General features: G+C 48.9%; 3 protein-coding genes across 5 annotated transcripts; all 3 read left to right on the top strand.

The window, feature by feature from the left end:
* The first annotated feature begins 2,998 nt into the window (after positions 1–2,998).
* On the top strand, positions 2,999–6,892 carry Lcn15 (lipocalin 15). Its single transcript, XM_021156517.1, is given in 3 exon segments — positions 2,999–3,213; positions 3,946–4,119; positions 6,784–6,892. Coding segments are annotated over 3 exon segments (498 nt in total).
* Positions 6,893–11,315: 4,423 nt separating this feature from the next.
* Lcn8 (lipocalin 8) lies at positions 11,316–14,431 on the top strand. The gene is made up of 7 exons (XM_021157029.1): positions 11,316–11,424; positions 12,355–12,485; positions 12,939–13,009; positions 13,306–13,410; positions 13,490–13,579; positions 13,673–13,698; positions 14,314–14,431. Exons 1-7 carry the CDS (start codon positions 11,332–11,334, stop codon positions 14,323–14,325), a joined length of 528 nt encoding a protein of 175 aa, XP_021012688.1. The 5' UTR covers positions 11,316–11,331; the 3' UTR covers positions 14,326–14,431.
* A 1,739-nt stretch (positions 14,432–16,170) lies between these two features.
* LOC110290177 (epididymal-specific lipocalin-5) lies at positions 16,171–20,363 on the top strand. Of its 3 annotated transcripts, XM_021156670.1 has the most exons (7): positions 16,171–16,310; positions 16,533–16,669; positions 18,227–18,306; positions 18,808–18,912; positions 19,066–19,167; positions 19,253–19,278; positions 19,705–19,807. In XM_021156670.1, exons 1-7 carry the CDS (start codon positions 16,194–16,196, stop codon positions 19,714–19,716), a joined length of 579 nt encoding a protein of 192 aa, XP_021012329.1. In that variant the 5' UTR covers positions 16,171–16,193; the 3' UTR covers positions 19,717–19,807. The 3 variants fall into 3 exon arrangements, with proteins under 3 accessions (XP_021012329.1, XP_021012330.1, XP_021012328.1); XM_021156671.1 differs by lacking the exons at positions 19,253–19,278; positions 19,705–19,807 and adding an exon at positions 20,018–20,363; XM_021156669.1 differs by lacking the exon at positions 19,253–19,278 and having other exon boundaries at positions 19,581–19,807.
* Positions 20,364–27,501: the final 7,138 nt, after the last annotated feature.

The raw sequence follows: 27,501 nt of genomic DNA on the forward strand, positions 1-27,501 counted from the left end.
TTGCTTTTGTCAGGTTGCAGCTGTGGGAAACCTCCAGGTGAAATGGCACACAAGGAAATGATTTCACTTGCTTTGCAAACACTGAGACCGAATTTACAGACAGTAGGATTTGCCTACCTGGGTCCAGAGATATGGATGGGGTCATGGAAGCACTGCTCTCAGGCTCCCAACAGCTCTCACTCCCAGCTCTCAGGCTCCCCCAGCCACCCCAACCCAGCTCTCAGGCTCCCAACAGCTCCCACCTCCAGCTCTCAGGCTCCTAGCCCCCCCTCCCCCAAGAGCTTCCTCACACTTCTCTCTCCAACCCTTGACATCAGCAAGCCATGTTCAGTCCCTGTGGCTCGGCCTATTCTAGAATGTCATACAAAAGGAGAAAGGCAACTGCAGACTTCTCAAAGTGGCTCCTTTCCCTCAGTGAGTCATTTGAGATGGTGTGATGGCAGGTTTTATGTGTCAACTTGACACAGCTGGAGTTATCACAGAGAAAGGAGCTTCCCTTGAGGAAATCTCTCCATGAGATCCAGCTGTAAGGCATTTTCTCAATTAGTGATCAAGAGTGGGAGGGCCCACTGTGGGTGGTGCCATCCCTGGGATGGTGGTCTTGGGTTCTATAAGAGAGCAGGCTGAGCAAGCCAGGGGAAGCAAGCCAGTAAGCAGCATCCCTCCATGGCCTCTGCATCAACTTCTGGTTCCTGGCCTGCTTGAGTTCCAGTTCTGACTTCCTTTGGTGATGAACAGCAACATGGAAGTGTAAACTAAATAAATCCTTTCCTCCCCAACTTGCTTCTTGGTCATGATGTTAGTGCAGGAACAGAAACCCTGACTAAGACAGGTGGCCATGCTGCCACGTTTGCCACATTGATATGTTGACACATCGCAGGGCTCCCTACATTTAGTTTTGAGCAGCTTCTGCCACAGGGATGAACTACAGTGTGGTCGCTGTGGAGGGCACCCAGCTGTTCTACTTCTAGTGATTGTTAATAGGCAGTGTACGTTGGTTTGTTGTAAGCCTGAATTCTTATTTCTTTTTGGTAAACTCGCCGGGAGTGCTGCTTTGGGCTTAGGGGGTTCTCATGGCTTAGGGGGTTCTCATGGCTTAGGGGGTTCTCATGGCTTAGGGGGTTCTCATGGCTTAGGGGGTTCTCATGGCATGTTTTCTGAATGTGATCATCTTGTTCTCCTCGGCAGCATGGGAGGGGTCCCACTGTTCCTCATCTTCACCAGTACTGGGCATGTCTTAGAAAGCTTTAACCATTCTGATATGCGCATCTGGCTCTCAAGCCGATGTATACTTCCATGTCTCTGATGATTGACAATCGGCATCTTGTCCTCTGATCATTTCCAGTCTGGATATCTTCCTCAGTGGAAGGTCTTTTCAACTCTTTGGCACACATGCATGTGAATGTATTGTGAATACATTATATGTGTGCACATATTTATGTATGTACACATGCATGTGATTGTGTGTGCATGCAGAGCCCAGGGGTTAAGGTTGGGTCTCCCCACCTTGTTTATTGAGGTCGGATCTCTCCTTGACGCTGGAGCTCACTAATGTGCCTTGGTTGGCTAACCACGGAGTTCCAGGACCCACCTGCTTCTGCCTTTCTGGTGCTAGGACTATAGACCCTCACTGCTGTGTCCAGTTTCCCATGTGAACCCTGGGGATCCAAATCAGGTCCGCATGCTTATGTGGCAAGCACTTTACTGACTGAGCCTTCCCCAGCCCTCAGATCTTTTACCTTTTTTGATGACATGCTGTTGGCTTGCTTTTTATTATTGAATCTCCAGAGTTCATCATAGTGTCTGACTTCAGTCCCTTGGTTATCCTTTCCTGGAAGGCTTTATCTGCTCTGTCCTGTGACATTGGTGACACATGAAATGTCTCAGAAGTGTCAAGCCCTTGGCCCTGTTCCTCCATCTCTTAGGGTCACTGAGGGTCTTTCTCTGATCCAATGCTTTGTCTGCAGCGCCCTGGATGACTTATGGATCTGGTCTCTCTAATGGACCCTGAATTCTGATTAGAGGGTTCTGGGTGGTGTGCTTGGAGGCCAGGGTCCATAGGTACTCTGTGGTGACAAAGGTCACTTAGAGAGACCTTTCCTGGTTCTGGCCTTCACCAGTCCTGTGCCTCCCTGATGTCCATTTCCACATGCACACTTCTGAAACTAGTGATAAGGTAGCCATTGTTACCATAGTCCACTTTAAGTGCTGCCCAGCCCCTCCTGCTTGTAGGAGGCCCAGCTGGTGGTAACTGGAGGGAGGCTGCCCAGGGCTGTCTCAGAGCTGTGCTGGTACAAGCTGTGCCCCAGGATGAGGCCTAGAAACAAGCCCAGAAGTGATCCCAGCTCAAAGTTGGATATGAGAGAGAGGCAGGGAGGATCAGATAGTACCCGATATCCTAGTGGTAAGCATGGTAGTACTGCCAAGGCAAACCAAAACCTGCCTGTTTCCCAGCATCCCTCTGTATCTAAACAGGCTAGCAGATGGACAGAGGTGTGTGGGATCTAAGTCCTGACAATGTGAGAGAGCCTTTGTCATCTCTGTGACCTGGGTTTCAAAGGTGCCTTCTCCTCATCCCCCAAAACCAAACCCAGGGTTGTGTTGGTCTATAAAGCCAGTGCCACTGGGGCTGGGTGACTTGGGTGCCAGGGCTGGTGAGCAGGTGTAGGGATAGGGCTAGTCCCACTGAGCTGGATCCCATTCCTTTCTGAGGCTCAAGCTTCTGAGCTCAAGTAAGGCTGGGGTCTTACTGCAACCAAGAAGGTACTAGGCCTACCGCTGTGCCCAGGTTGGGATGGACCCAGCTTCAGCTGAAACTAGTGAAGAGAAGCTTTAGACCCAGACACATGCCATTTGTGGGCAACTCTGCTGTGAGAAATAGAGGCTCAAGGTGATCAGTGGTACCATCTTGGCAGAGACTCTCACTGTGCGACCTCACACAGGCCCTTGCTTCTCTGGTCTTTGGCTTGTCCCTGGGTTTCTGGGCAAGGAGATCCACATGAAGTTACTGGCCTGTAGTCACAGAACCATCCTGAAGTCCACAGGTCTCTGGTGGGTCATTGCCATGGTACCCTACTGCAATGTCTTCCTCGACTATGTGCTGACGTCCACCAGAGCTGTCAGTGCCTTTATGGAGGATAACCTCCATATCCTCATAGGGTTCCTAGCCTGTGGGCCGGCTGGCATGAAAGGGGCCAAGTACTCCAGCAGGGAGTAATGGCTATATCCCTCCAGGGGAATGGCTGTAACTAGGTTGATGGTTAATACCTGAGGATAGGATCCAAGGGGGCACTTCTGAGTTCCAGATAGGTCTTGTTGGGGATCAGGAAGCCTTCTGGGAGTATAATAGGTTGGCCTAACACTGCTTGTATTCTAATACTAAGTACTGGCCTTCAAGATTTGGAGTCAGCTTGTAGCTTCTGGGAATCTTCCCCCAGTTCATTCTGATTGGTAAATAAAGATGCCAGTGGCTAATAGCTGGAGAGGAGAGGCATGGGTGGGGTTTAGGGTTCCCAGACTTGGGACCGGGAAGAGGAGGAAGGAGGGAGACTCAGAGGTCGCCATGAAAGGTAATAAGGTGTAGGAGGGAGAAGCAGAACTGCCATGTAAAGGGGCCAAGAGAACATGACCCAGAGGGCAGCTCAACTGGGTCAAGAGCAGCCAAGATGGAACATGGAAATAGTAAGTAATAACTTGGATTTATTGATACGAGGTAGATTCTAACAGCATGAAGGTTAGGCAGTTGCCTAGCTATTGTGTTGCTTAAGGCATATTAAATTTAACGGCTGTGTGTGTGTCTCTCATCTGGGAACATAAACCATTGAGGTGGGTAGTAACCCTGCACTGGGCTTTATTTAAACTATTGTAGTGCATGGAAGCATCTGAGGGGCTTTCATCAGGCACCCCTGAAGAGAGCCCTAGTCCATATACACATTCCCTCTCCAGCATCTCACTTGTGCGGTATAGCAGGGGTGGATCCACCTCTGCCACTTCCTATCCAGTCCTGGACTACCTGGATGTGTGCATCTCTGATACTGATTGTAGCTCCTTCGAAGTGGCCTATATCAACAAGAAGCTGGAAGACCTGCTTAGCACCATGGTACAGCTCTACAGTGAGAAGTCTGCATTTCCCGTATTCCTGATCCCACCTCACCTCTCTGTGTCCCCACCCCCCCTCAACCCACTGTTTTCCCCAGAACCCCCCTCCTCTCTGGCCCTATCCAGTTTCTCCTCACTCCTTCCTTGCCCCCTCTTTAGGTAATGCTTGGGATTGTCCCACATCTCATCCCTTAAGACTTGCTCCGCCCTTTTCCTTACCCCGATCTCATCTATCTGGGACATGTTGGTTAGGACAGGCGTGGTGGATGGTAGGTGGAGATGGGTGGCAGTGAGTAGTTGGGGAAACCTCCCTCAGCTGTTCACCAGGAAGGGTTTGCTGACAGAGGTCCCTGAGGACCAACCACACAGATACCTCTTTAGGGTGGGAATCCTTCCTTCCTTCCCCATACTGAGGCCGATTCTACTTTAAATTTTTCCCACTTCCCAAAATGGAGAAGTGACAGCCAGGGACTGGGGGTGGGAGGAGAGTTGCAGGGAAAGATATTTGAGGAGACATGGCTTAGAGTAAAGAGAGCACGCTGGCCTCCATTAGGACCTTGGGTGAAATGAGAAGAGGCTGTAAAATGTGTGTGTGTGTGTGTGTGTGTGTGTGTGCATGTTGACATTAAGCCTAGCCCTGGATAGGTTTTGTAGAGAGACAGTACACAGCCAACAGCTGTGCTATTAGGGCTCCAGGAAGTGGTATGAGGCTAGGAGACTCTTTTTCTCCTCATTTCTTTATTCACTTTACATCCTGATCATACCCCCACATCCCTCCTTTAGTCCCAGTCCCACTGTTACAGGTCCTCCTCAAAGAAGGTATGTCCCCTTCCTTAGGTTCCACCCTCCATCCCTGGGACATCCAGTTGCAGCAGGACTAAGTGCATCCTCTCCCAACCAGACAACCCAGCTAGGGGAAGGGAATCCAGCAGGCAACAGAGTCAGAGACAGCTCTGCTCCAATTGTTAGAGAACCCACATGAAGACCAAACTGCACATTTGCTACAGATGTGTAGGGGCCTAGGTTCAGCCCCTGCATACTCTTTGGTTGGTAGTTCAGTCTTGACTTGTGGTGTTCTTGACCCCTGTGGCTCACTCAATTCTACCCCCAAGTCTTCCACAAGACTCCCCTAGTTCTGCCTGATGTTTGGCTGTGGGTCTCTGCATCTGTTTCCATCCACTGCTGGATGGAAGCCTCTCAAGAGATAGTTATGCTAGGTTCCTGTCTGTAAGCATAGCAGAGTATCATGAACAGGAATTGACTCTCTTCCACGGAATGGGTCTCAAGTTGAACCAGTCATTGGTTGGCCATTCCCTCAATCTTGGCTCCATCTTTATCCCTGTACATCTTATAGGCAGAACAAATTTTGGGTTGAAGGTTTTGTGGGTGGGTTGATGTCCCCCTCCTTCCACTGAAGTCCCACTTTGCTACAGGAGGTGGCCACTCCAGTCTCTATATGCCCTGCTGGTAGGAGTCTCAGCTAGGGTCACCCCATAGACTCCCTGGAGCCTCCCCCTGACCCCAGTTCCAGGTCTCAAGCTTATCCCAGAGATGCACCCCCACATCAATTTCCGTTCTTTGTCCCAGCCCTCTCCCGACCACCTCTTCCCACACCTGATAGCCATCCCCATTCTTCTCCTCTCCTCCTCTCCCACCCAGTTCCCTCTTTCCATGCACCTCCAATGAATATTTTGTTTCCCCTTCTGAGTGAGATTCACACATCTTCCCTTGGGCCCTCCTTGTTACCTGGTTTCTTTGGGTCTGTAGACTGTAGCATGGTTATCCTTCACTTTATGGCTAATGTCCACTTATAAGTCAGTACATATCATACAGGTCTTTCTGGTTCTAGGTTACCTCACTCAGGATGATATTATCAAGTTCCATCCATTTGCCTCCAAAATTCATGATTTCCTTGTTTTTAATGGCTGTGTAGTATTCCTTTGTGTAGATGTTTTAAAAAACATTTTTAAAAACCCATTCTTTAGTTGAGGGATATCTAGCATGTTTCCAGTTTCTGACTATTATGAATAAAGCTACTATGAACATAGTTGAGCCAGTGTCCTTGTAGGATGGTGGAGCATCTTTTGGGTATATGCCCAGGAGTGATATAGCTGGGTCTTGGTGTAGAACTATTTCCATTTTTTTGAGAAACTGCCACATTGATTTTCAGAGTGGTTGTACCAGTTTTTACTCCCACCAGCAATGGAGGAGTGTTTATTGTGTTCCATATCCTGTCACTTGAGGTGGTTTTTTGGTTTTGTTTTAAGATTTAAAAAAAGATTTATTTATAATAATAAATATCTAAGTACACTGTAGCTGTCTTCAGACACACCAGAAGAGGACATCAGATCTCATTACAGATGGTTGTGAGCCACCATGTGGTTGCTGGGATTTGAACTCAGGACCTTTGGAAGAGCAGTCAGTGCTCTTAACCACTGAGCCATCTCTACAGCCCATCACTTGAGTTTTTGAATCTTACCCATTCTGACAATTGTAAGATGGAATCTCAGAGTCCTTTTGATTTGCATCTCCCTGATAACTAAGGATGTTGAACATTTCCTTAAGGGCTTCTCAGCCATTCGAGATTCCTCTGTTTAACTAGGAGACTCTTTACTAACTCCTTTTTTGCCTCTGTCACAGCCCCTGTGAAGGGTTCACACATAATCGTTTCTCTGCATCGCAAAGGTCCTAAGGCCCCAGTCCCCAGGCCCTCAAGGCCTTTTCAGACTTCTACCCAACAATGGGGCTCCTGAGTAACATGATGGTAATGCCACCCAAATCAGTTACTAGTTGAGCTAACCCACCAGAGCACATGCCTGGGTCATCCCTTCAGTTCTGGAGCGTGTAGGTCTAAATTGCCTAGACCCCCTTCTGTCTCCAGCACTGGTGAGGAGCCCCTGATGGGGATGATTCTCTAACCAGCTCTGTGGGGATTGTAGGAGTGAGCAGGACCCAAACTCCTAGGGGGTGTGTCTGAGAGAAAGGAGGAAAGTCAATGATCTTCTCATGGGTGTTTCTCTGTATATGGAGGTACTCAGGTGTCCTGAGTGACCAGTGCCAACATTCTCGGGCTATGTGCAGGGTGAGTTTTCTTCTGAGCTTGGGTCAGCAAGATCCTATCCCTGAAATCTGTGGTCCCTACTACCTGTCGACTCTCATGCTTATGGTTTTAGCTTAGACATGTCTGATAGAAGATGCCACCCTGGTTTCTTGGGGCCATCATAATAAGCCAAGGCAAAGAGACAGAAAGAATTCTCTTTTAGTCCAAGAGACCGAAGTCAGGAATCCATGTGTGTGGAGGCTAGAGGAGGGCTCTTGCCAACCCGCACCCCTAACCCCCAGCTTCTGGCCTATCTTCTGTTCTGGGCAGTCTTAATCTTGACTGCATCACTAATATCTGCCTCTTTCTTCTGCCTATCTGTGTCTGAATTCTTCCATTCATAAGGATGCTGTCTTTGGGTTAGGGCCACCTGAACCTAAGGATCATCTGAGATCCCTAACCAAGGTTTCTGTCTGCAGAAACCTTGTCTTCAAGTAAGATATTGTTTGGAGGTTCTGGGTGGGGGATACTGGTCAATCCAGTGTACCCCATGTTTTACTAACCTTTAGCCCTCCCTTCTCAGGGCTTGTACCATATCTTTAATTGTATCAACCTGTTCCCAAGGACCTTGAGAGGGCAGAACTATTTTTCATCTACTGCTCCACTACAGGGTTAGGGTAGAAGTCCTTGGCATCTTGATACAGGCAGGTTCATGGGGAGGCCTACCCAATCAAACCATGGCAGAAAGCTGCCCAATTCCTACCCAAGCTCATTGCTAACAATTTTGGCACTCACAAAGCCACAGTAGTAGATGACATGTGAGTGTATAAAAGTCACTGGATAGAGGGGGTGGATGTAACACCGTATGGCTTATCCTGGGATGGAGACTTTGTGGTATTTCTTGTTCTTTTCCCAGCCTCCTAGTTCTCTGCATGCTGGCACTTTGCAGGTCATGATAGGCCTCTTATCCTTTCCTCCTGCCTGCTTACCCCGAATGCCTGCTGTTTTGACAGTCCATGGATCTAAACACCTGTGCTGAGCTTACATATTCTCCACTATCAGGTAGTTTTGAAAATGTAAGAGGATAGACTCAATGTCAAATCACCCTGTCATTTTTTCTGTTACTATGGTCTTGGTCTCTCTGCCCAGGGCCTGGCAGGGCCTAGGGGTTACTAGTCCTGTATGAATTAGGGATCCAGAAGTATGGCAGGTCTCTACGGTCTCTGGGAAGGTGACTTGGAGAGGCATCTCTAGTCTGGGGTCAGGGGCAGTGTGGGAAGTTTTTACTGGTTTATAGATGCTTTGGTGACAGAATTATCTTTCCTTGCCTTTGTGGGTTGGCAGCCTTGGGGGCAGTGCCTAGCTTGTGGGGAGTATGGAGGATGTTTGACAAAAGACTGGTGATGGAGTAATTGTGCCCTTTTAGGGTAGGATGAACCTGGAGTTGCCAACCTCAAGAGTATCACTCTCACTGTGATCTTTAGGGACCGAGAGACCCTCTTGGGCCCCACCTCCTTCCGTCCTGTGTTCCTTCTCTTGCTCTTCTCCTTCCACCCAATAAACAGATTCAGCATCCGCATGGCTCTTTGACCCTTTGGAGATGCCCTTGGGCAGATCATAGTGAACTCTTTCTTCATCCTAGCCCTCTGGCCACTTAGGGTTCTCCTAGAGAGTGGGCAGGATGTTTCATTCAAATTTGGTGAAGGGAGGTTGCTGCATCCACAGGGAAGACTGAGCACAGCATATGTGGTATCCGCAAGGTCACAGTGTCGTTGAAACCGAGGTGCCTAGTGAGGATGGGTTGTAGGCTCTAGGCTCCCATGGGTCTCAGAAAGTGTATGTATGGATGTATGAACTGGAACAGCAGGAGGACCATAATGCTGATCTTGTCTGGGTTTTGATTCCCATCTCCTCCTTTGATCTTGGGCAAATGGTTTTGACTTCTGAGAGCCTAAGAAATAGGTCAGGGCAGTGGCCACTGTGCTTGAAGACCTTGCTAGGCTAGCTGTTATGTGATTTCCATGACAGATCTCCTGGATACACATAGCTAGCTGCATCCATTCTTTTTTCCCAGATTGAGACACTGAGGCACAGAAGCTGGACAGGTTATTCAAAGTCACATGATGGGCAAATTCAGGGGTGGTGTGATGTAGTCTCTGTGCTGCTCTTGAACAAGATGTGGGGTACAGGGGTTCCTTTCCAGGGATTGTCACTGCTCTTGTCTTCATGTCACAGAATTCCCATTCTCCAGTGGGTCTAGTTCTACTTCAAAGGCCTGGCATGGGGAACAGGAAGGGGCTGGTTCTGCTCCATTACTTATCTGTCTGTGGTCCTCAGACAACAAGAACTGGAAGCAATTAGCCCTCATAGCTGCTGCCCTCATCCTGTGCCAGTCACCCAGAGAACCAGGTGCCATCCACCCACATCCCTTTCCCTCACTCTAGCTAAACCCTTCTCTGTATCCCCAAGGGCCCTGGCTTGTCAGTCTGTTGTTGGGACCAGCAGGTCCTCAGCTTCCCTCCTGATGCCCCAAGGTCTTTGGATGGTTCCTTCTAGTGCTCACTGTGCATTCTCTCCTAACTCATCCCTTCCACCGTCCTCACAGGCCACCCTACTGTCTTCTGTGCCTGCTTCTGTCTGGAGGGTGGGCTTCAGTGGATTTCCTGTGAGCTGTCCAGGTCCTGAGCAGCTCCAGGTGGGTCCAAAAGATTGGAGACTGTCCCTACAGGATGAGGGGTGCTGACCTGGGTAGAGCTGTTTTGGGGTGCCCTGGGATACTCAAGACCTATTTCTCTGCTACACAAGCTGGGGGGTTAGAGATTTGGGTCACAAAGTGACTAAGTCATTTTGGGGGTGTCAGTTAGGGAGGGCTTTGCATTCAGGGTGCTTCATGGTCCCTGCTTATCCTGTTTCTTTCCTTTTTATTTGGAGGAAATAGACAATTGTGAGAAAAACTAATATTTTTAGTTTTTTTTTCCCTAGAGAATGGGAGACTTTGCTTTAGTATCAATCACAAATAAAGTTGATTTTAAAGATAAAAGTTGTCTGCCTTAAAAAAAAATTCTCTGTGGTCTGAGAGGTGTTTGTTTCTGAGAGGTGTGAAAAACCTTGTCGTTGGGGCTGGAGCCAGGCACAGAAGACATTAGGGTGGGCTGTGAGGACGGTGTAAGGGATGAGTTAGGAGAGAATAGCTCAGCTGGTAAAGTACTTTCTTCAGAACCCATGTAAAAGCCAGGCATGGTGGTGTGTATCTGAAATCACATGGTGAGTGCTGGACAGACAGAGATAGTGGGATCTCTGGGGCTCACTGGCTAGGCAGCCTAGACTACTCAGCACGCTTCAGGTTAGTAAGAAACTCTGTCTCAAAAAATAAGTAACCAGCCAATCGACCAACCAATCAATAAACTAACTAACTAGCTAGCTAACTAACTAACTAACTAACTAATGAAGCAAAACAAATGAAAACACAAAGTGACTTGTACTAAAGGAACAACACCTGAGGTTGAACTCTGGCTTCCACATCCATGTGAATATATGTATGCTTTCCCCCACCAAGAGCAAAGACATGAACACTATATACACAGAGACACACAGACACACAAATACCACAAACATACATACCACACACAAATACCACATACAAACATACATACCACACACAAATACCACAAACATATATAACACACACATACACAGATACCACATACAAACATATATAACACACCACACAGATAGAGATACTATATAAAAAAATACACACACACAGAATGGAGGGTGGTCCTGGAAGTGCAGAATGCTGCAAGGTGTAAGGTTCCTGGTCGGAGACTCAGGCCTCCTTGTCCAGTTCAATATTTTGTTATTGTTTTAAGCTTATTGTTACAAATGGAGAAACTGAGATAAATAGCTTGTCCAGGTCATAGCTCAGAGCATGGGGCTGGATTTGGTTGGTGCAGTCTTACTGCATAGTTCATCACTGTCCACATGCTAGGATGGAGGCAGCTTAACTGTCATCTTAGCTTGGTCCAACTCCTCTCTGGATGTGGGTTGATAGCATTTGAGCAGAAGCTGAGTCTCTGAGCAGCTGGCAGCCAGCTTTGTCCAATGACATTCTCTAAGTGGTTGCACATGCTTGCACACTCTCCAAATATAAGCTCCCACCTTGCATAAACAGAAGCCACAAGCCAGGCCCTGACATGGAAGCTAGGCTGCTGAGCAATGTCTGCGGATTCTTCCTGGTGTTCCTGCTACAAGCAGAGGCTACCAGGGTGGAGCTTGTACCAGAGAAGGTGCCTCTTTCTTCTTGGCTTCGAAGCACTACTGGGGCTTAATGGAAAGTTGGACAGGGAGGGAGCAGAGTGTACAACCATTGAAGTCTCTCTTCCCTTCAATCTAACTCCTGTTGGTTGCAGCCTAGCTGTCAGGGGCCAGACCTACTCTTGAGGCCTCCATCCCTAAGACAGCAGGCAGTGTGAGTCCCTACTAGACCTCTGAGGTCTGTGGATCTCTCCCCTCTCTGAGTTCTCTCATGTTCCACCTGTCTTGAGGCAGAGTTGCTGTCCTCAAGCTGGTCACTTCAAGGGTCCTTGATGATTTACAAATTTGGGGTCCCTTCCTGCTTCCTGGTTCATAGGGTTCCTAAGACCCTATCCCTGTGCACTGTGGAGCCAGAAGAGGACTTCTCCAGAGCAGACAGCTTGTTGCTTGAATTCTTCCTTCTATGCCCCAATCCCCCATTCTTCCTGAGATTTCCAGACTCATACTGTAAAGTCTGAGGGGTCAGGCTTTGGGGGAATATAGATTATTGTCTCTTGCAACAGTAATGAGTTTCTAAAGGTTTCAGGTGATGTCCTGTGCTCTGAGAACATTGCCACTGCAGGAGATCATGATCCTGGGGAGGCTGAGATTAGTAGAATCATGCTTCATTCAGTATGAAAGCTGTAAGCCTGGATGCTTGCTCCCTACACCCTTGCTGGAAAGGTCTCCTGGCAAACCAGGAATGAACATTGTGTCAGTATCTTCTGGAAGGGACATTTCCCCCCTGGGAAGGAAAACTCGGCTGAGAATAAGTGGCTTCCAGTCTCATGACTATGGATTGCCCCTCAAGCCCATCCACTGCTGCCCGAGTGTCCCTGAAACACCCTCTCCAGCCTAGGGGCTGGAGACCCAGTTCAGCTTGGCTGAGCAAAGCCAGGGATACCTCTAGTTCTGTTCTCTAGATTGCAGGATTCTGGAAGGAAGTGGCTATTGCTTCTGACCAAAAACTGGTGCTGAAGGCTCAAAGGAGGGTAGAGGGCTTGTTCCTCACCTTCAGTGGGGGGAACGTCACCGTGAAAGCCGTGTACAACAGGTAAGAGGCTTGGGTCACTAGGGATGTGGCCTGCTGGGAAGGAAGAGCCATATATGTAGTTGAAATTAGACAAGGCTATACCCCTTAAAGTGATGGGATCGTCAGTATGTGGGCTAGCCTTTTCCATGTCTATCTGCTTGGGTCTTCCAACCCCAGAGAAAGCTAGATCTCAGGCTCTTAGATCTGCCTTTCTACCAAAATGTAAGCAAAGACTTTAGATAAAGCCCTATTGCTTTATAAGGGAGAGTGGGTAGTAGAGGTTACCTGATTCTCTGAAGGAGCGAGGCTGGGGCAGCCCTGCCCCATGCATGGCCCCTTCTGCATGGACCTTAGACTCCAGCACGGTTATGAGCTTGACAGCATCCTTTTTGAATGTGTACAGCACCCAGGAATGTGCCCAGAAGGTAGAATGCAGGCTGGCAGGTCCTTAACAAGCAGTATGTTGCTTTTCAGCTCAGGAAGTTGTGTGACAGAAAGTTCACTGGGCTCAGAAAGAGACACTGTGGGGGAATTTGCTTTTCCTGGTAAGTACTGTTGCCTTGTTGTTGAAGTTGCAGCTGTCTGAGCCTGGACATCTCTCCCTGGCCTCGCTCTCCGTGCCCTTCCTAGGATTCTCAGGCCCTGGACTCCAGCCCCCTCATCTCTACTAGTGTACTGGGTTGACCTTCAGAAGTTGTCTTCTCAGATGTCACAGGCAGGTCCCAGCACTAGGCAGAAATAGAAAGGAGTTAGATTCTGCAAATCCAGCCTTCAAGGTCGGCTCCCTGGAGTGTTCAGGTCTGAGCAAGCCTCCTTAACCCTGCCACTGCCACTCCTGAAGGTAACAGGGAGATCCACGTGCTGGACACGGACTACGAGCGCTACACCATCCTGAAGTTGACCCTGCTCTGGCAGGGTAGAAACTTCCATGTGCTCAAGTATTTCAGTAAGTTCTGCCTGGGCTGGGCTCTGCCCTGCGGCTGCCTTCCTTCGGGCTGCCATCCCCACTCTGTTGTGCCCCACAGCTCGGAGCCTTGAGAACGAGGATGAGCCAGGCTTCTGGCGGTTCCGGGAAATGACAGCAGACCAAGGCCTTTACATGTTGGCCCGACATGGTGAGTATAGCATCTCGGGGAGGATGCTGTACCAGGCTCCTGTGATGGGGTCTGATGCCCTCCTGACTCTACTAATGCTGTTCTATCGTGCAGGGAGGTGTGCTGAGCTCTTGAAAGAGGTGAGTCCACTACCCTTGGTCTACACTACAGTTCGGCTCCCAAGAAGCCCCTGCTGGTACTACTAGATCCTGATCCTGGAGAGGAGGGTTCATCCATCTCTTCTCTGACCAAGACAACCAACAGCCCCAGCTGGCAGCTTCAGATCCATCTGTTTTGTAGTCTTTGGAAAGAGCAATCTGCTATGTGACCCAAGTTATCGTGCTGGGCTCTTGGGTGTGGGACAGAACTAGGTTAGCAAAGAGAGGTCCCTTGTTTGTATTGTTCTGTGCAGCAAGACTCTGCAGGGTTCTGGGCCAGCTCTGACCCTTCATGTCCTGATGGTGGGATGGGGTGTTCAGCTCTATTAGATCTCTTGGGGTTTCCTGTGTCTAGCACCATGCTAACCTATGACCTATTCAACCTCACTGTCACAGCCCATGCATCAGAGGTTGACACTATAACCCATTTTGCAGATAGAGACTTCAAGGCTCAGAGAGCCAGTGCTTTGCCAAGCTAGGCAGCTGGAGTGCCAGGCACCTGGTTTGTGACACTTGACCTGGCTTGTGACACTTGACCAGTGCCTTAAGGTCCCTGGAGGCCATGCACGGCCTTGAGCTCTGCTGTTCTGCCTGCAGGGACTGGTCTGAGTAGCTCCTGCCCAGGCCTGTGGCTGCAGCCCCATCTACCTGGCCTCTCCTGCTCCTGCCTGAAGAACCTCTGCATCTGCTCCAAATAAATTCTGCTGCCAAATGCTGCCTGGCGTTTTTCCTGGGGACAGGAAGGGGGGCGATGGGATGCTTCTGTGGCCCAGATGGAGGGAATAGCCCTGCATTTTCTGAGAATGATTGTGAATGTGCCTCACACACGGGGCAGCCAGTCCTAGTCTCCCATGTGGAAAGGTCCTGCTCCACACTGCCCTGGCCCACTCATGGGGCAATGGACTCCAGTGTCTCCCCTTCTCACTCTGTGACAGTGTCCCTCCTGCTCGTAAGTGCTGGTGGCACCCCAGGATGCTACAAGCAAAGATGAGAACCGTCTGGAGCTTTGTGGGCAGATGGCAAAGGTTTTGCAGTGGCTGCTGTGTGAATCTTGGAGGGTAGGTGTGGCAGCATACAGTTAGCAAGATCCTGAAGGATTTGTTTATTTGATCAACACACAGGAGTTTTTTTTTTTTTTTTTTTTTTGCGCAGAGACTTTCTAAGAGTACAGATCCTTACTGCTGGTTATACAGCGGCCCGCGCAAAACTCCTGGTGCCAGAGGTTCCAGAGCTTACTTCATTGGCCTTCAGGGATCACTTCCAAATCATAAATTCTAGCATGAGATTATCAGCATCAAGACAGCTCAGTTCTGAACAGACCCAACATTCTTTTGAGGTTTGCAGGGAGGACTCGGGACTTGGCTGCTCATCTGGGGCTGGCTGAGATGGAGAGGAGCCTGGGCACAGTCCCACTGGTTGCCTGGCTTGATCTGGGCTCCCTCAGAATAGCTGGTTGACTGGTTTCAAGAGCTGGGAACATTGGCTTCTGTCAGGGAGAAAAAGGGTGCAGCATACCATTAGCTGGGTTACCAGAGAATCCAATGGGCCACTACTTCTGTCTACAGTAGATATCCATTTCTACATTTTTATAGCCCTGAATAATTTTTATAGTTCTTAACTGTTCTTCATGCCTTCTCTCTGGCTCCTCTCTCCCTCTCCTTATAACTTGAACACTGGCTATAGTTGGCAATATCCCTCTATCCTTGTCTGTGCCCTGAAGGATCAGGGCCTGAGCTATACCTCAGGGTTGATATAACAAGAGGCTGTCTCTTTGCTGTTGAGCCTGCACAGGTGGCTTGGCCCTATATGCTCAGCTCTTCACCGGGAAGCTGGAAATTGTGGTCTCTGCCCATAAAGACAACTTTGTGGGTAAAGATAATGCCAGGGCAGCAGTGCTGGCTTCAGCCCGGGCATGTTGGTTGATCATCTGGTGCCCTTGGCTAACTGCCATGGCTTCTTCAAAGTACTAGAAAGACAGTCACAGGGTTGGAGGGATTACGATGTTCTGGCCCACTCCTTAAGAGTCTCAGTCTGCTGGACACAGAGCTGCACAGATTCAACCATGAATGGCTCTAGTTGCCCTCAGTCCTGCCCCCGCCATCTCCAGGCATCTGATGCCTGGGTCACCTGCTACAGCTGACAGAGTTGTGTCCCTGTGCCTATGACCAAAGCCTGCCAAGGAGCCTTGGTGGAACCTGCTCTGTCACCCACACATCTGGAAAGAATAAGCTCAATTACTGAGTGGATGGATAGATGCATACATGAGTGGACACCCAGAGGCAAGATCTGTGTCTCCTGGAGGCGGTCCCCTAGGGTCCCACTATCTAGCAGGTGGGTGATCCACTTGACTGGTTTACAGTGTGCTTCCAACCCACCTATGAGAACCTTCTATGCAGATTCCAAGCATCCACAGGGAAGGATATAAAGTCCAGAGGCTCTGAGCCAAAGGCTATGGCTTCTGGTGGGGAGCTGAACCCATGTGCTCAGTTGCTAGGCATATGGAGAGCATCATGCTCTTCACCTTGCTGGGACTGTGTGTGGGGCTGGCAGCTGGCACAGAGGCTGCAGTGGTGAAGGACTTCGACGTAAGCAAGGTAGTCACAGTTACAGTGGGCCAGGCTCAGTGCTTTCTATGGGGGTTGGGTCCTGCCCAGAGTCAACCTTCAGTACTCTACCATGTAGAACCCTTTACTACTTAGATCTTTCTAGACTGTTGGCATCCCTTGGAAAGGAGGGGCAGAGAATGGCCCCCAGGGTCTTAGGTCCTGGATGATGGTACACTTGAGTAGTTCCTTTCTCTACTCCCTATCCCCTAGTTTTTAGGCTTCTGGTATGAAATTGCCCTTGCCTCCAAGATGGGTGCATACGGCTTGGCACACAAGGAGGAGAAGATGGGAGCCATGGTGGTCGAGCTGAAAGAGAACCTTCTGGCTCTGACCACCACCTATTACAAGTGAGTTAAGGCTTTATCTATGGCCATAGAGGGAAGTTGGGGCAGTCTGTACAGTGCTCTAGGCTTTCCCCAGAGATACCTCTGCATACATCTGTGCTGCAGCTTCAGCAGTAGAGGGGGATGGGGAGGCAACCGTTTCAGATGAGGCCAGACATCTTTGGCATTGTGGATGTTTCATTGTCTACCAAGTCAGTTTAGGGGCTGACCTACAACTCTATGGCCTTCCGCCTGTCACCCTGGACTCTGAGTAAAGCGAGTAGCTGACCAGACAGCCTTAAGGTCCAGTTTCCTAGCTCCAGGGTCATGAGACATGTCAGCTTCTGACAGACAGATGTCAAGGTCTGAGAAGGGAGGTAAGGTTGACCCGTGTTATCTCCTCATCTTGGTACTCAATCCAGCCCTGTCAAAGTTCACATGTATCGAGTGGCCAGGAGACACCTTCCGGTTCCACAAGTTGAAGCCAGATTCTTCCACAAAGACATGGTCTCAGAAGGTCCCTTTAAAGTGTGTACTTTCATCCCAAAGTGGCCCTCGGATGTATGACCTTGCTTCCCTCAATCATGCATGTCCCTGATCCCCAAGGAGTGTGTCATCATATGTATATTACCATGGTCCTCAGAGTGTGTACCTTCAGATGTGTATCCTGTCATCTTAATGTGTGTCCTACAAGATGAATATGCTTATATCAGAGTATGTCCCTGACTCTCAGAATATGTGTCCTTCAGACCTAAGCATGTCTCTTCACCTCAATATTGTGTTCTTCAGCTGTGTGTGACTCTGTTACTCAGAGACTATGGACATCACATATATGTCTTTGCTCCTCAGCATGCTCCTACATATGTATGTCCCTCTACCATGAAGTGTGCCCCTCAGTAACTCTCTCCCCCAACGTGTATCTCTTCACTTTAGGAAGTTTGTCCCTCAGTGTCACTGAGTGGGTCTCTTAGGTGTGTTTGCTCCTGTACCTCAGACGGTGTTCTTCAGACATGAGTGTGACACTGTATACACATGCTAATTCTCAGCACTAGTAAGTGAATGCTCAGGTGGAATCACCGGGGACATTTCCATAGCCACTTCTCCTGACTCCAGCTCCATCATCTCCCTGGGTAGCCGCTGGGTAGGGGTCCTGTTCTCTGGGGTCATAGGCTCAGAAGACATTAGGCTCAACCAAATGTGGCTGGTGTCTGGACTCCTGCATCACCCACCCTGTACCCTCAGGCAGATGGCTAGTAGTCTCCTACCTTCCTTCCCCTTCCTTTCATTCTTTCCCACACCTCTCTGTCTGTCTGTCTAGCCCAGGCTGCCCAGGGCTGTGCACACATCTGAGGGATACTGTCTCTGAGGAATAATGTAACACTTGCGTCTGAAGAACACAGTTTGAGGTACCACTGCCACTGAGGGACACACTTTTTATCCTCTTTGTCTGTCTGTATAGCCCAGGCTGTTCCAACTTAGATATATAGCCCAACTTGGCTTCAGACTGCAATCCTTTTGACTCAGTACCCTCACCTTCCAGTGTTGGGATTACAGACTGGCCTGCCTTACTTGTCTTTGTAGTGAGGGCCACTGTGTGCTGGAGAAGGTTGCAGCCACTCAGGTGGACGGTTCAGCGAAGTACAAAGTCACCAGAATATCAGGCAAGAATGCTGTCCCAAGATTGGTGGGTGCTGTGGTCTATCTGGGGCACTTTGGTTGACTCTCATTGTGTACTTACCACTGTTCTGGTTAGGGGTGAGAGGAGGACACAGCCTCACTGGGGGTGCTGTCTGGTGTAACTTGGCTGAACCTCTGAGTACAAGGCCGTGAGCTTAGTACCATGCCCAGATGTCAGGAGCCGGGGCAGATGCCACTACAGCAACTGGCCTCAGCCTCGCCTACCTTTGCCAGGGCTTTGGCAGCCTCCTCTCTGAAATCCTAAGGAGGCGTGATTCAGTGTTCATTTATCTGGGTCCCTGGGGATTCCTGCCCTCTTTTCTGATTTGGAAGGTTACCCAGACTCTCAAGGCCCACTTCAGGCTGTCCCAGTATGTTTTGGGTACATGCTTGTGTGTGCATATGTGCCAAGCAGAAACACAGCTAGGAACAGAGAGCCCTGACCAACAGGTAAGGTGATGCCTAGAATTTTCCTCTGTTCCCAGGAGAGAAAGAAGTTGTTGTTGTAGCCACAGACTACATGACGTATACCGTGATTGATGTCACCTCTCTGGTGGCCGGGGCAGTACATCGAGCCATGAAACTGTACAGTAAGCCCAGCCTAGACCCATCTGGGATGGGGTGAGGGTAACCCCTCCTATGACTCATCTTATTGTCTGGGTGGGGATAGGAGAGAATCCCAGGGCTACATCAGGGAGGGAGAATGTCTGTGATATAGAAGCCCTGTCCCATTTCACCTGCAGGCCGGAGCTTGGACAACAATGGGGAAGCTCTGAATAATTTCCAGAAGATAGCCTTGAAGCATGGGTTTTCAGAAACAGATATACACACTCTCAAGCATGACTGTGAGTAGGCCTCACTGGGGTCAGGGCCTCAGGGATGGGTCAGACCTGAACCTGTGCTGCCCCTTCACTTGGCTTTTGTCCACAGTAACCTGTGTGAACGCATTGCAATCGGTGAGTCCCCGAACAAAGCTGGGCCTGTGTTGAGCACCCAGGGTGGGCAGGGGGCTCCTTCACATGTCCTTTCTGTCACATCAGGAAAGGTATTTGCTTACATTGGTCTGGTATCTGTGGGTAGCTGGGTAGTGTGTCTGATCACATTTACTGGAGTAGGCCGATCCAAGTTCCAGAGGGGGGGGGGTCATGGGGGGAGAAATGGACCCTGTTGGATATCTTAGGGTTCTCTATATCCAGCCCTGAGCACCAGCATGTCCTCATTACCACAACCTACCCCCTAGATATGACTCATTTTTCAGATATAGAAATTAAGGCTTTGCCAAAGCCTGGAACAACAGGACCCTAGCCTGTGACCCTGGCCAGTGAGTGCCTCAGATCCGTGGAGGCCACACATGGCTCTGAGCTTGGTTCTTCTGCCTGCAGGGACAGATCTGAGGAGGAAGCAATATCTCTGCCTACCTGACCTCTCCTGTCCCTACCCAAGGGGTCCCTGCACCTGTGTGAAATAAAGCTTGCTGCAACACGATGCCCAGCATCTTTCCTGAGGGTAGAGTGAATGAGGACAGATGGGTCACAGGGCAGAAGTGGGCATCGTAGTCCCTCCAACCCTGCTACTGTCTTTCTGAGTACTTTGAAGAAGCCATGGCAGTTAGCCAAGGGCACCAGATGATCAGCCAACATGCCTGGGCTGCTGCCCTGGCATTATCTTTACCCACAGATTTGTCCTTATGGGCAGAGACCACACTTTCCAGCTCCAGGTGAAGAGCTGAGCATATAGGGGCAAGCCGCCTGTGCAGGCTTCATACATGTCCACGGTGACCCTGCTGAATGAAAATGCATTGCATTTTTCTGTGAATACTCTGTAATGGACACACCTCATATAGCTGGATCAGGGTCCACCCACTGATGGACTGATTTGTCACAGCCTCGTCCTCACTCTGGAGCCATCTACTGTCTCTTATGATCTGGAAACAGCCCTCGCATGTCCCAAGCAGAGATGAGGGCAGTAGCTCTCTTAAATGGAAGGGGGGGTGGTGCCTATATTTTCCTTTTTTAAAAATTTATTATATGTAAGTACACTGGAGTTGTCTTCAGACACTCCAGAAGAGGGAGTCAGATCTCATTACAGATGGTTGTGACCCACCATGTGGCTGCTAGGATTTGAACTCAGGATCTATAGAAGAGCAGTTGGTGCTCTTAACTGCTGAGCCATCTCTCCAGCCCAGTGTTTTCCTAAAATATTTTCCTAACTGTGTTGCATTCAAATCCCCAGCCACTGTTTCCTTGGCCTTCCTGGATGTGGCTGCCTTCTAGTCCCCTGCTCCGCCCCTCCCATCCAGCTCTGCATCTTCTGCCCAGCTGCACCTGAGTTCTCATCACTGTGTTCCTCACTCTATGGCCTAAAGCCACTGCTTTCTGCTTATCCTGGACTTCCACCGTTGCTGCTGCAGCCAGAAGGCAGGAAGGACAGGAATATGGGGGTGACCTGAGCACCAGCTCCTCGGGACACATGGGTTTTACTTGCAGAATAAGGCAACTGGAAGCATCGTTTCTGGGGGTAGTAGCTCCTGCAATGGAACAGTGTTGTGGGTGATGGAGAGCCAGCCCCGCTAGAGTGATGTTACTAATACCCAGACATCTGAGTGAGACGTCACAGTGGTCCACAAAAGGAAAGCTCCACACCCCTCACCCTCCTTTAACCCTGAACCAAGTGCTAGAGAAACCACAGAGGCGGCAACCGGAGGTGAAATTCTGATACGCCAAGGGTGCTGGGGAGTGCTGTGCCCTCCCTCAGAGCTTCTGGTCCACACCCACACCAAGGCCCAGAGTTTAGCCTGTGACCGGACTTCCTGCTAGATTTAGTCTGCTTTGACTCATAACTCGTGCCTTACTGTAGACTCCAGCCACAGTAAATCATTGCACAGGGTTGGAGCTTGGTCTCAAGTTATGGGCCAGCAAGTTCATTTTCAGGGCTGGGGATGTGGCTCAGTCAGTAAAATGCTTACTATGCAAACATTCAGAACTGGATCTAACCCCCTTTAACCCATGTTGGGGAGGTGGACACAGTAGGATCCCTGGGCCTTATTGGCCAATCTATTTAGTCAAGTTATTGGGCTTTCAGTTCAGTTAGAATCCTTGTATCAAAAGATAAGGTGGATGCTGAATGAGGAAGATGTGTGTTGTTGACCTTTGACCTCCATATGAATGTACACACACACACACACATGTCCACAATAACTCATACATGCTCACACACAAACACAAGAAAGTCCACTTCCAGGTTAGGGCTCTCTCCCTGGCTGATGGACATGGAAGTGGGTAAAGAACACTCTGTATCGTCCATCTTCCTGTTCCCACGTTAGCTCCCGTGCCAAGAATCCGGATATCCTAACACAATGGCAGGAGGGTCAGAACTGGACTCCACCATTGAACCCAGTTACTAACAAAGTATGTCTTGCAGAGGGTCAGAATGCAGGGGTTTTTACCATCTCGTTGTTTCTAGTAGGGCTTTTATTTATTTTTAAAGTATTTTATGTGTACGGTGTTTTGCCTGCATGTTGTCCATGCACCACATGCATGCAGTGCCCAAGGAGGCCAGAAGAGGGCACTGGATCCCCTGGAACTGGAGTCGCAGTTGGTTATGGGCTACTATGTGGGTGTTGCAATTGAACCTGGGTTCTTAGGAAGAGCGGCTCTCTCCAGTTGTTGGCTGTAGGTAGAGATGCTATAATGCATTATTAACCATGCTTCATAGAATAGTTACTCCATACACAAATGGAAAAGTAGGATCTATGGGAGAAGAAAGGGTGTGGTTAGTAAAGTCTGATTCTGAGAAGAACCACGGTTAGATTCAGAACAGGAAGAGCTGATGAAGGAATATGGAGCAGGTTAAAGGAAAAGGGGGAAATCACGGCACAGTAAAAAGAAAGGATTTCTGAATAAATGAACAAATAACCAGCAAGCAGAGAGAGGAGCCGAGCGCAATGCAGGACTTGAACAAAGATCTACAAGGAACTCTCAGAGATGAATGGTGGCCGGATGGATGACGCATCAGGTTGGACAGATGGACATCCGTGTCCCAGTCTGAGGGAGAGAGGTGAGAGGGCTGAGGTTATTTCAGAGGTCCCCTGGGTAAGAGCTGGCCAAGTTCTTTAGACACATCAATGAGCAACCCTGTCTCAAAAACAAAAGCAGATGCTGTCTGAGTCACCTGATGCCACCCTGTGCCCTCTGTAAGCACGCACATACAAAGCAGTCGTCAAACAGAAGAGCAGGAGGTGTGTAGAAACATATTTGAATCAACAGTGTCTGAGTTAGTTACTTCTCAGTAACTAACAGTAAGTGACCAAACACCTGACCAAGACAAACAAACAAAACAAAAAACCAACCAAAGGAAAAAAACCCCGACTTATGTTGACTTCTGACCTGCGAGGGCCCTGTCGGAGACATACGAGAGAAAGCATGGCAGAGTTCACGGCAGTGAGAGCAGGCAGCTGGAACTCACGGTGGGATGCCAGCAATGGCTTCTCTCTTTCCTTCTTTGTATTCAGTCCATGAGACCCCAGTGTGATGACCTACAGTTAAAGCAGGACTTTCCTCTTCAGGTAAACCTCTGTGGAACACACCCCACAGGTGGGCTTTACCAAGGCCCAAGGCATTCATTAATCTAATTATGTTGACAGAGTTAGTCACCGCAGTATCTTAAAGTTTAGAATAATACCAAATTATAAATTATATCTAGATAAAAATATAAAAATATTTTATAAAGTTACAAAATGTCAAGTTACTCCTAAACTTGATGAAAACATTAATTTAGAGACTCCCAACATTTAGAGAAAATGAACAGAATACAGAAACAAACATAAAAATCACATGTGGGGATATCTCATTCGGCACGGCCAAGCCAGTGCTTTGGAGGCGATAGCAAAAGTCAAGAGCATGCAGCAAATGCGGATGCAGATGTCTTACCTCCCAGGCAGGCAGGACAATTCAGAACTGAGAATCTCTAATAAGTCATATCCAAATTTAAGAACGTGTGGACTTGGCCAGTAAGATGGATCAGTGGGTAAAAGTGCTTGCTGCAAAAGCTTGATGACCTGAATTTGGTCCCCAGCAGCCCCAGTGGAAGGTGTAGGGAACAGTATTAGCTCAGGATATCCCAAGATCAAGTTCTTAGCACAAAGGAGATCTATTTGTCCCAGAGGGGCAAAGGGCCAGAATAAGAGACAAAGACAGGAGGCAGAGGACAAGGATAGGGAGAAGGGGAAGGAAGGGGGACTGTTGTGGGGCAGGAACAGAGGACAGCCTCTGGATAGAGAGACAAATATGGCCCATAGGCAAATGACAGTTTATAAAAGTAAAATTGGAAACCCCATTTTAGTATGAGGTATTTGGGGACTGGAGAGATGGCTCAGTAGTTAAGAACACTGACTGCTCTTCCAGAGATCCTGAGTTCAATTCCAAGCAACCAGATGGTGGCTCACAACCATCTGTAATGGGGTCTGATGCCCTCTTTGGGAGTGTCTGAAGACAGCCACAGTGTACTCACATACAATACATAATCAATAAATCTTTTAACAACAACAAAAAAGAATGAGGTTGATTTTAATTGGGCATGTTAATTACCTGAGCCAAAGAGACTTTTGCTGGCTGAGCTTCAATGCTTTGCTAACAACCTTGACAGTCAACCTCAGGAGGAGGAAGAGGCCAAATAAGGGAATAGACCTTAGTGGCTAGCTTGAGGAATGTAATCCAACAGTTTAACAAGGTACACGGAATGAAGGGAGAAGGGAAAGGCTGCCAAAGCCGTGTCTGCCATGCTTAGGCTAGCTAGAGTCTCTTCAAAAGGGGAGAACTGACTCCAGAAAAGTAATTCCTAACCTCTACTAGAGTACTGTGATACATACACATGCATCACACACACACACACTCACACACACACACACACACACACTCACATATACACAGACACACACAGACAGACACAGACACACACAAACAGACTCATAGACACACACACTGACACACACACACAGACACACACAAACAGACTCATAGACACACACACAGACANACACAGACACACACAAACAGACTCATAGACACACACACTGACACACACACACAGACACACACAAACAGACTCATAGACACACACACTGACACACACACACACACAGATGCAGAGACACACATGATCTCAGGCTATTTTGTTCCCTTCAATAACCATTTACTATTAACTTCTGTGACTGACCTGGCAGTTTTGTGACTTCTAGATAACACTGTTGGAATGTGAACTAAGTCTGACTGACCCCAGCCTATACAAACCCTATAGCTAAGAATATCTGAGCCCTGTACAAGTCTTTGCCTTGTTCAAGATAATGTTTGAATCCTATAAAACACTTCCCTTCCTGAGTCACGAGTAGTGGCACATGTCTGTAATCCTAGATCTCAAGAGGCGGAGGCAGAAAGATCTGGTGTTTTAGATCCAGGAGACACTGTCTAAAATTTCTCCTCCTCCTCCTCCTCCTCCTCCTCCTCCTCCTCCTCCTCCTCCTCTCCTCCCTCCTTTCTCTCTCTGCACAACCGGCCTTTCTTTCTCTTACCCCTCTTCCCGCCCCATGGTGACTTTCCTGGTCTCTGTCCTTGGGGCCACTGAACTTGCCAAAGAGCAGCTGCCCAGTAAACCTGCATTTAATATCCTCTAATCCAACCCGGCTTGAATTGGTTCACTTTGTAAGACTCTGACACTTGGTCAGTGGAACTTACTTCGAGATGCCCCCAAGTGAGACACCGAGATGCAGGTCGATGCAAAACCAAGAGCTTTATTTTCTGGCACATTGGGGTCAACCTTCAATTAGTGCCTCAAAGCGAGTTACTAGAAGGAGACCCCAAATGGCTGTTACTTTTATACTTTTATTCTTTTTAGGGGCACATGTTACATCAGCAAGGCTACAGTTAAAGGTTATTGTCTAAGCATATTGACCTTTAAGTCTATTGGCTAGCAAACATGGCACACATCTGAACTCTATGTGGGACTTTCCAGAGGGTCAGGTGTCTGTCAGTACCTTATGAGAACTTTTACTCAAGAATGATCCTTTGTGTGGAAAATGGAACTTGGCCTAGCTTTGACCCCAGGAGGGAGGGATCAGCTGTAAGGAGGGTGTGGGACTAGAAAAAGTCCTTAGGGCCTCTCATTCCCCCTTTTTTCTTGTACAAGATCCAATCCTGGAGCTACAGTCAGGGGTCTTAGGTAACTAGCTCATATTTTTCAGGTCCTGTCCTCAGGGTCTCATATTGTTGGCACAGGACCATCAGCTGTACTGCTCCTATTCTCTCTTTTATGAAGGATATGTTTGTTCAATATGCAGGGTCCAAAGGTCAGCAATTGCAGGAGAACAATTAGGGGTCCTAACAAGGTAGATATGAAGGTGGTTAACCAAGGGGAGGAGTTAAACCAAGACTCCAAACTAGCCCTGACTCTGTTCTCTTTCTTTGTATCGCTTGCCTAGCCCTTCTCTCGCCTTGGCCATTGAATCTTTTACTACCCCCGGAATGATCTCCAGTGTGTGCTTCCCAATGTTTCACACCCCCAGGTAGCACAGAAGAAATGGTGTCCCCCCTAACATTGATGGCCCTGCTGCTGGCTTCTCCCATTTCGGAGGCACACATATATGGGGGTTTCTCGCAGGACACCCCTCAACTTTGGGTATCTGTACCCTAAGCCCCACCCTCCAAGGCTGCTTCTGGGACATGGTTTAGATTCACAGGTCCCTCTTCTCCCACATTCAGGTAATCCCTCCCTCTGTGTCTCTAGGGTAGGGATATCCCAGGAGTCAATGCTCACCGCTAACTTACAGAGATCAAAGACAGAGATCAAAGACAAGGTCTGGCCACCAGATATAAGGCAGATGTTTCTCTGTAGTGGACCAAGCTACATCCCCAGTGGCTGAGAGTACTTCTCAAGTTACTTTGGTAGGGTTGTGGGGGGTGCTGAGGCTCAGTGGGAAGCCATCTCATGGTTTCCCTGGCTCTGCAGAAGGGCCGGTGATCTTGACCTTGAGGGGGTTGCTCAGGTGTCTGGCTGCCATCCAGTTGGCATCAGGTGCAGGTGCTGGTCTGACGGGAGTTACATGAGCTCCATCCACTTTAATGGAGGTTGTGGTGGTCAACACCACCAGGAGCGGCCCTTTCCACTTTGCTTTCCAGTTTTCAGCATGACGTCTCTTAACATATACCTGATCTCCAACTTGGTACTCGTGTGGAACCTCTGGGGTACCTGTTTTATACAGGGCACTAAGTGTAGGCCACAATTGCTGGTGGCTGCTCTGGAAAGCTTGCAATCCAGCTATATGATCCTTGTCAGCCTGAAAAGTCACTCTGGGGGTGAGGGGGTCAAGAGCCGGGGTCAAGGGAATGGGGGTTCCATACAGGATCTCAAAAGAGGTCACGCTGCCGGGCAGTGGTGGTGCATGCATTTAATCCCAGCACTTGGGAGGCAGAGAGAGGTGGATTTCTGAGTTCGAGGCCAGCCTGGTCTACAAAGTGAGTTCCAGGACAGCCAGAGCTACACAGAGAAAAAACCCTGTCTCGAAAAACCAAAAAAAAAAAAAAAAAAAAAAAGGTCACATGGGTGTTCCAGGCTCAGAACAGGGCCAAGGGAAGGATCACCACCCAGTCAGCACCAGTCTCCAAGGACAATTTAGTTAAGGTCTCTTGTAGGGCTCTGTTCATTCTCTCTACCTGCCCTGAGCTCTGGGAACGGCATGGACAATGGAGCTTCCACTTAGTCTCCAATATCTCTGCCAATCCCTGATTTACCTTAGAGACAAAAGCAGGACCATGTCCAATCCAATTACCTTGGGCACTCTGAACCTTGGGGAAATTTCCTCTAATATCTTCTTGGCTACCACAGTAGCTGTTTCCTGCTTGGCGAGGAAAGCCTCAGCCCATCCAGGGAAAGTATCCACAAACACTAGAAGGCATTTGTAACCATATTTTCCTGACTTAACTTCTATAAAATCAACCTCCCAATAAGCCCCAGGCTCTCCCCTAGGTCTTTTGCCCTGTTTACTCTTGGCTGCTCTCTTAGCCAGGGTTTCTATTCCTGCACAAACATCATGACCAAGAAGCAAGTTGGGGAGGAAAGGGTTTATTTGGCTTACACTTCCATGCTGCTGTTCATCACCAAGGAAGTCAGGGCTGGAACTCAAGCAGGTC

Source organism: Mus caroli, chromosome 2 (genome assembly GCF_900094665.2).
Source record: "Mus caroli chromosome 2, CAROLI_EIJ_v1.1, whole genome shotgun sequence".
NCBI classification, from domain to species: domain Eukaryota; kingdom Metazoa; phylum Chordata; class Mammalia; order Rodentia; family Muridae; genus Mus; species Mus caroli.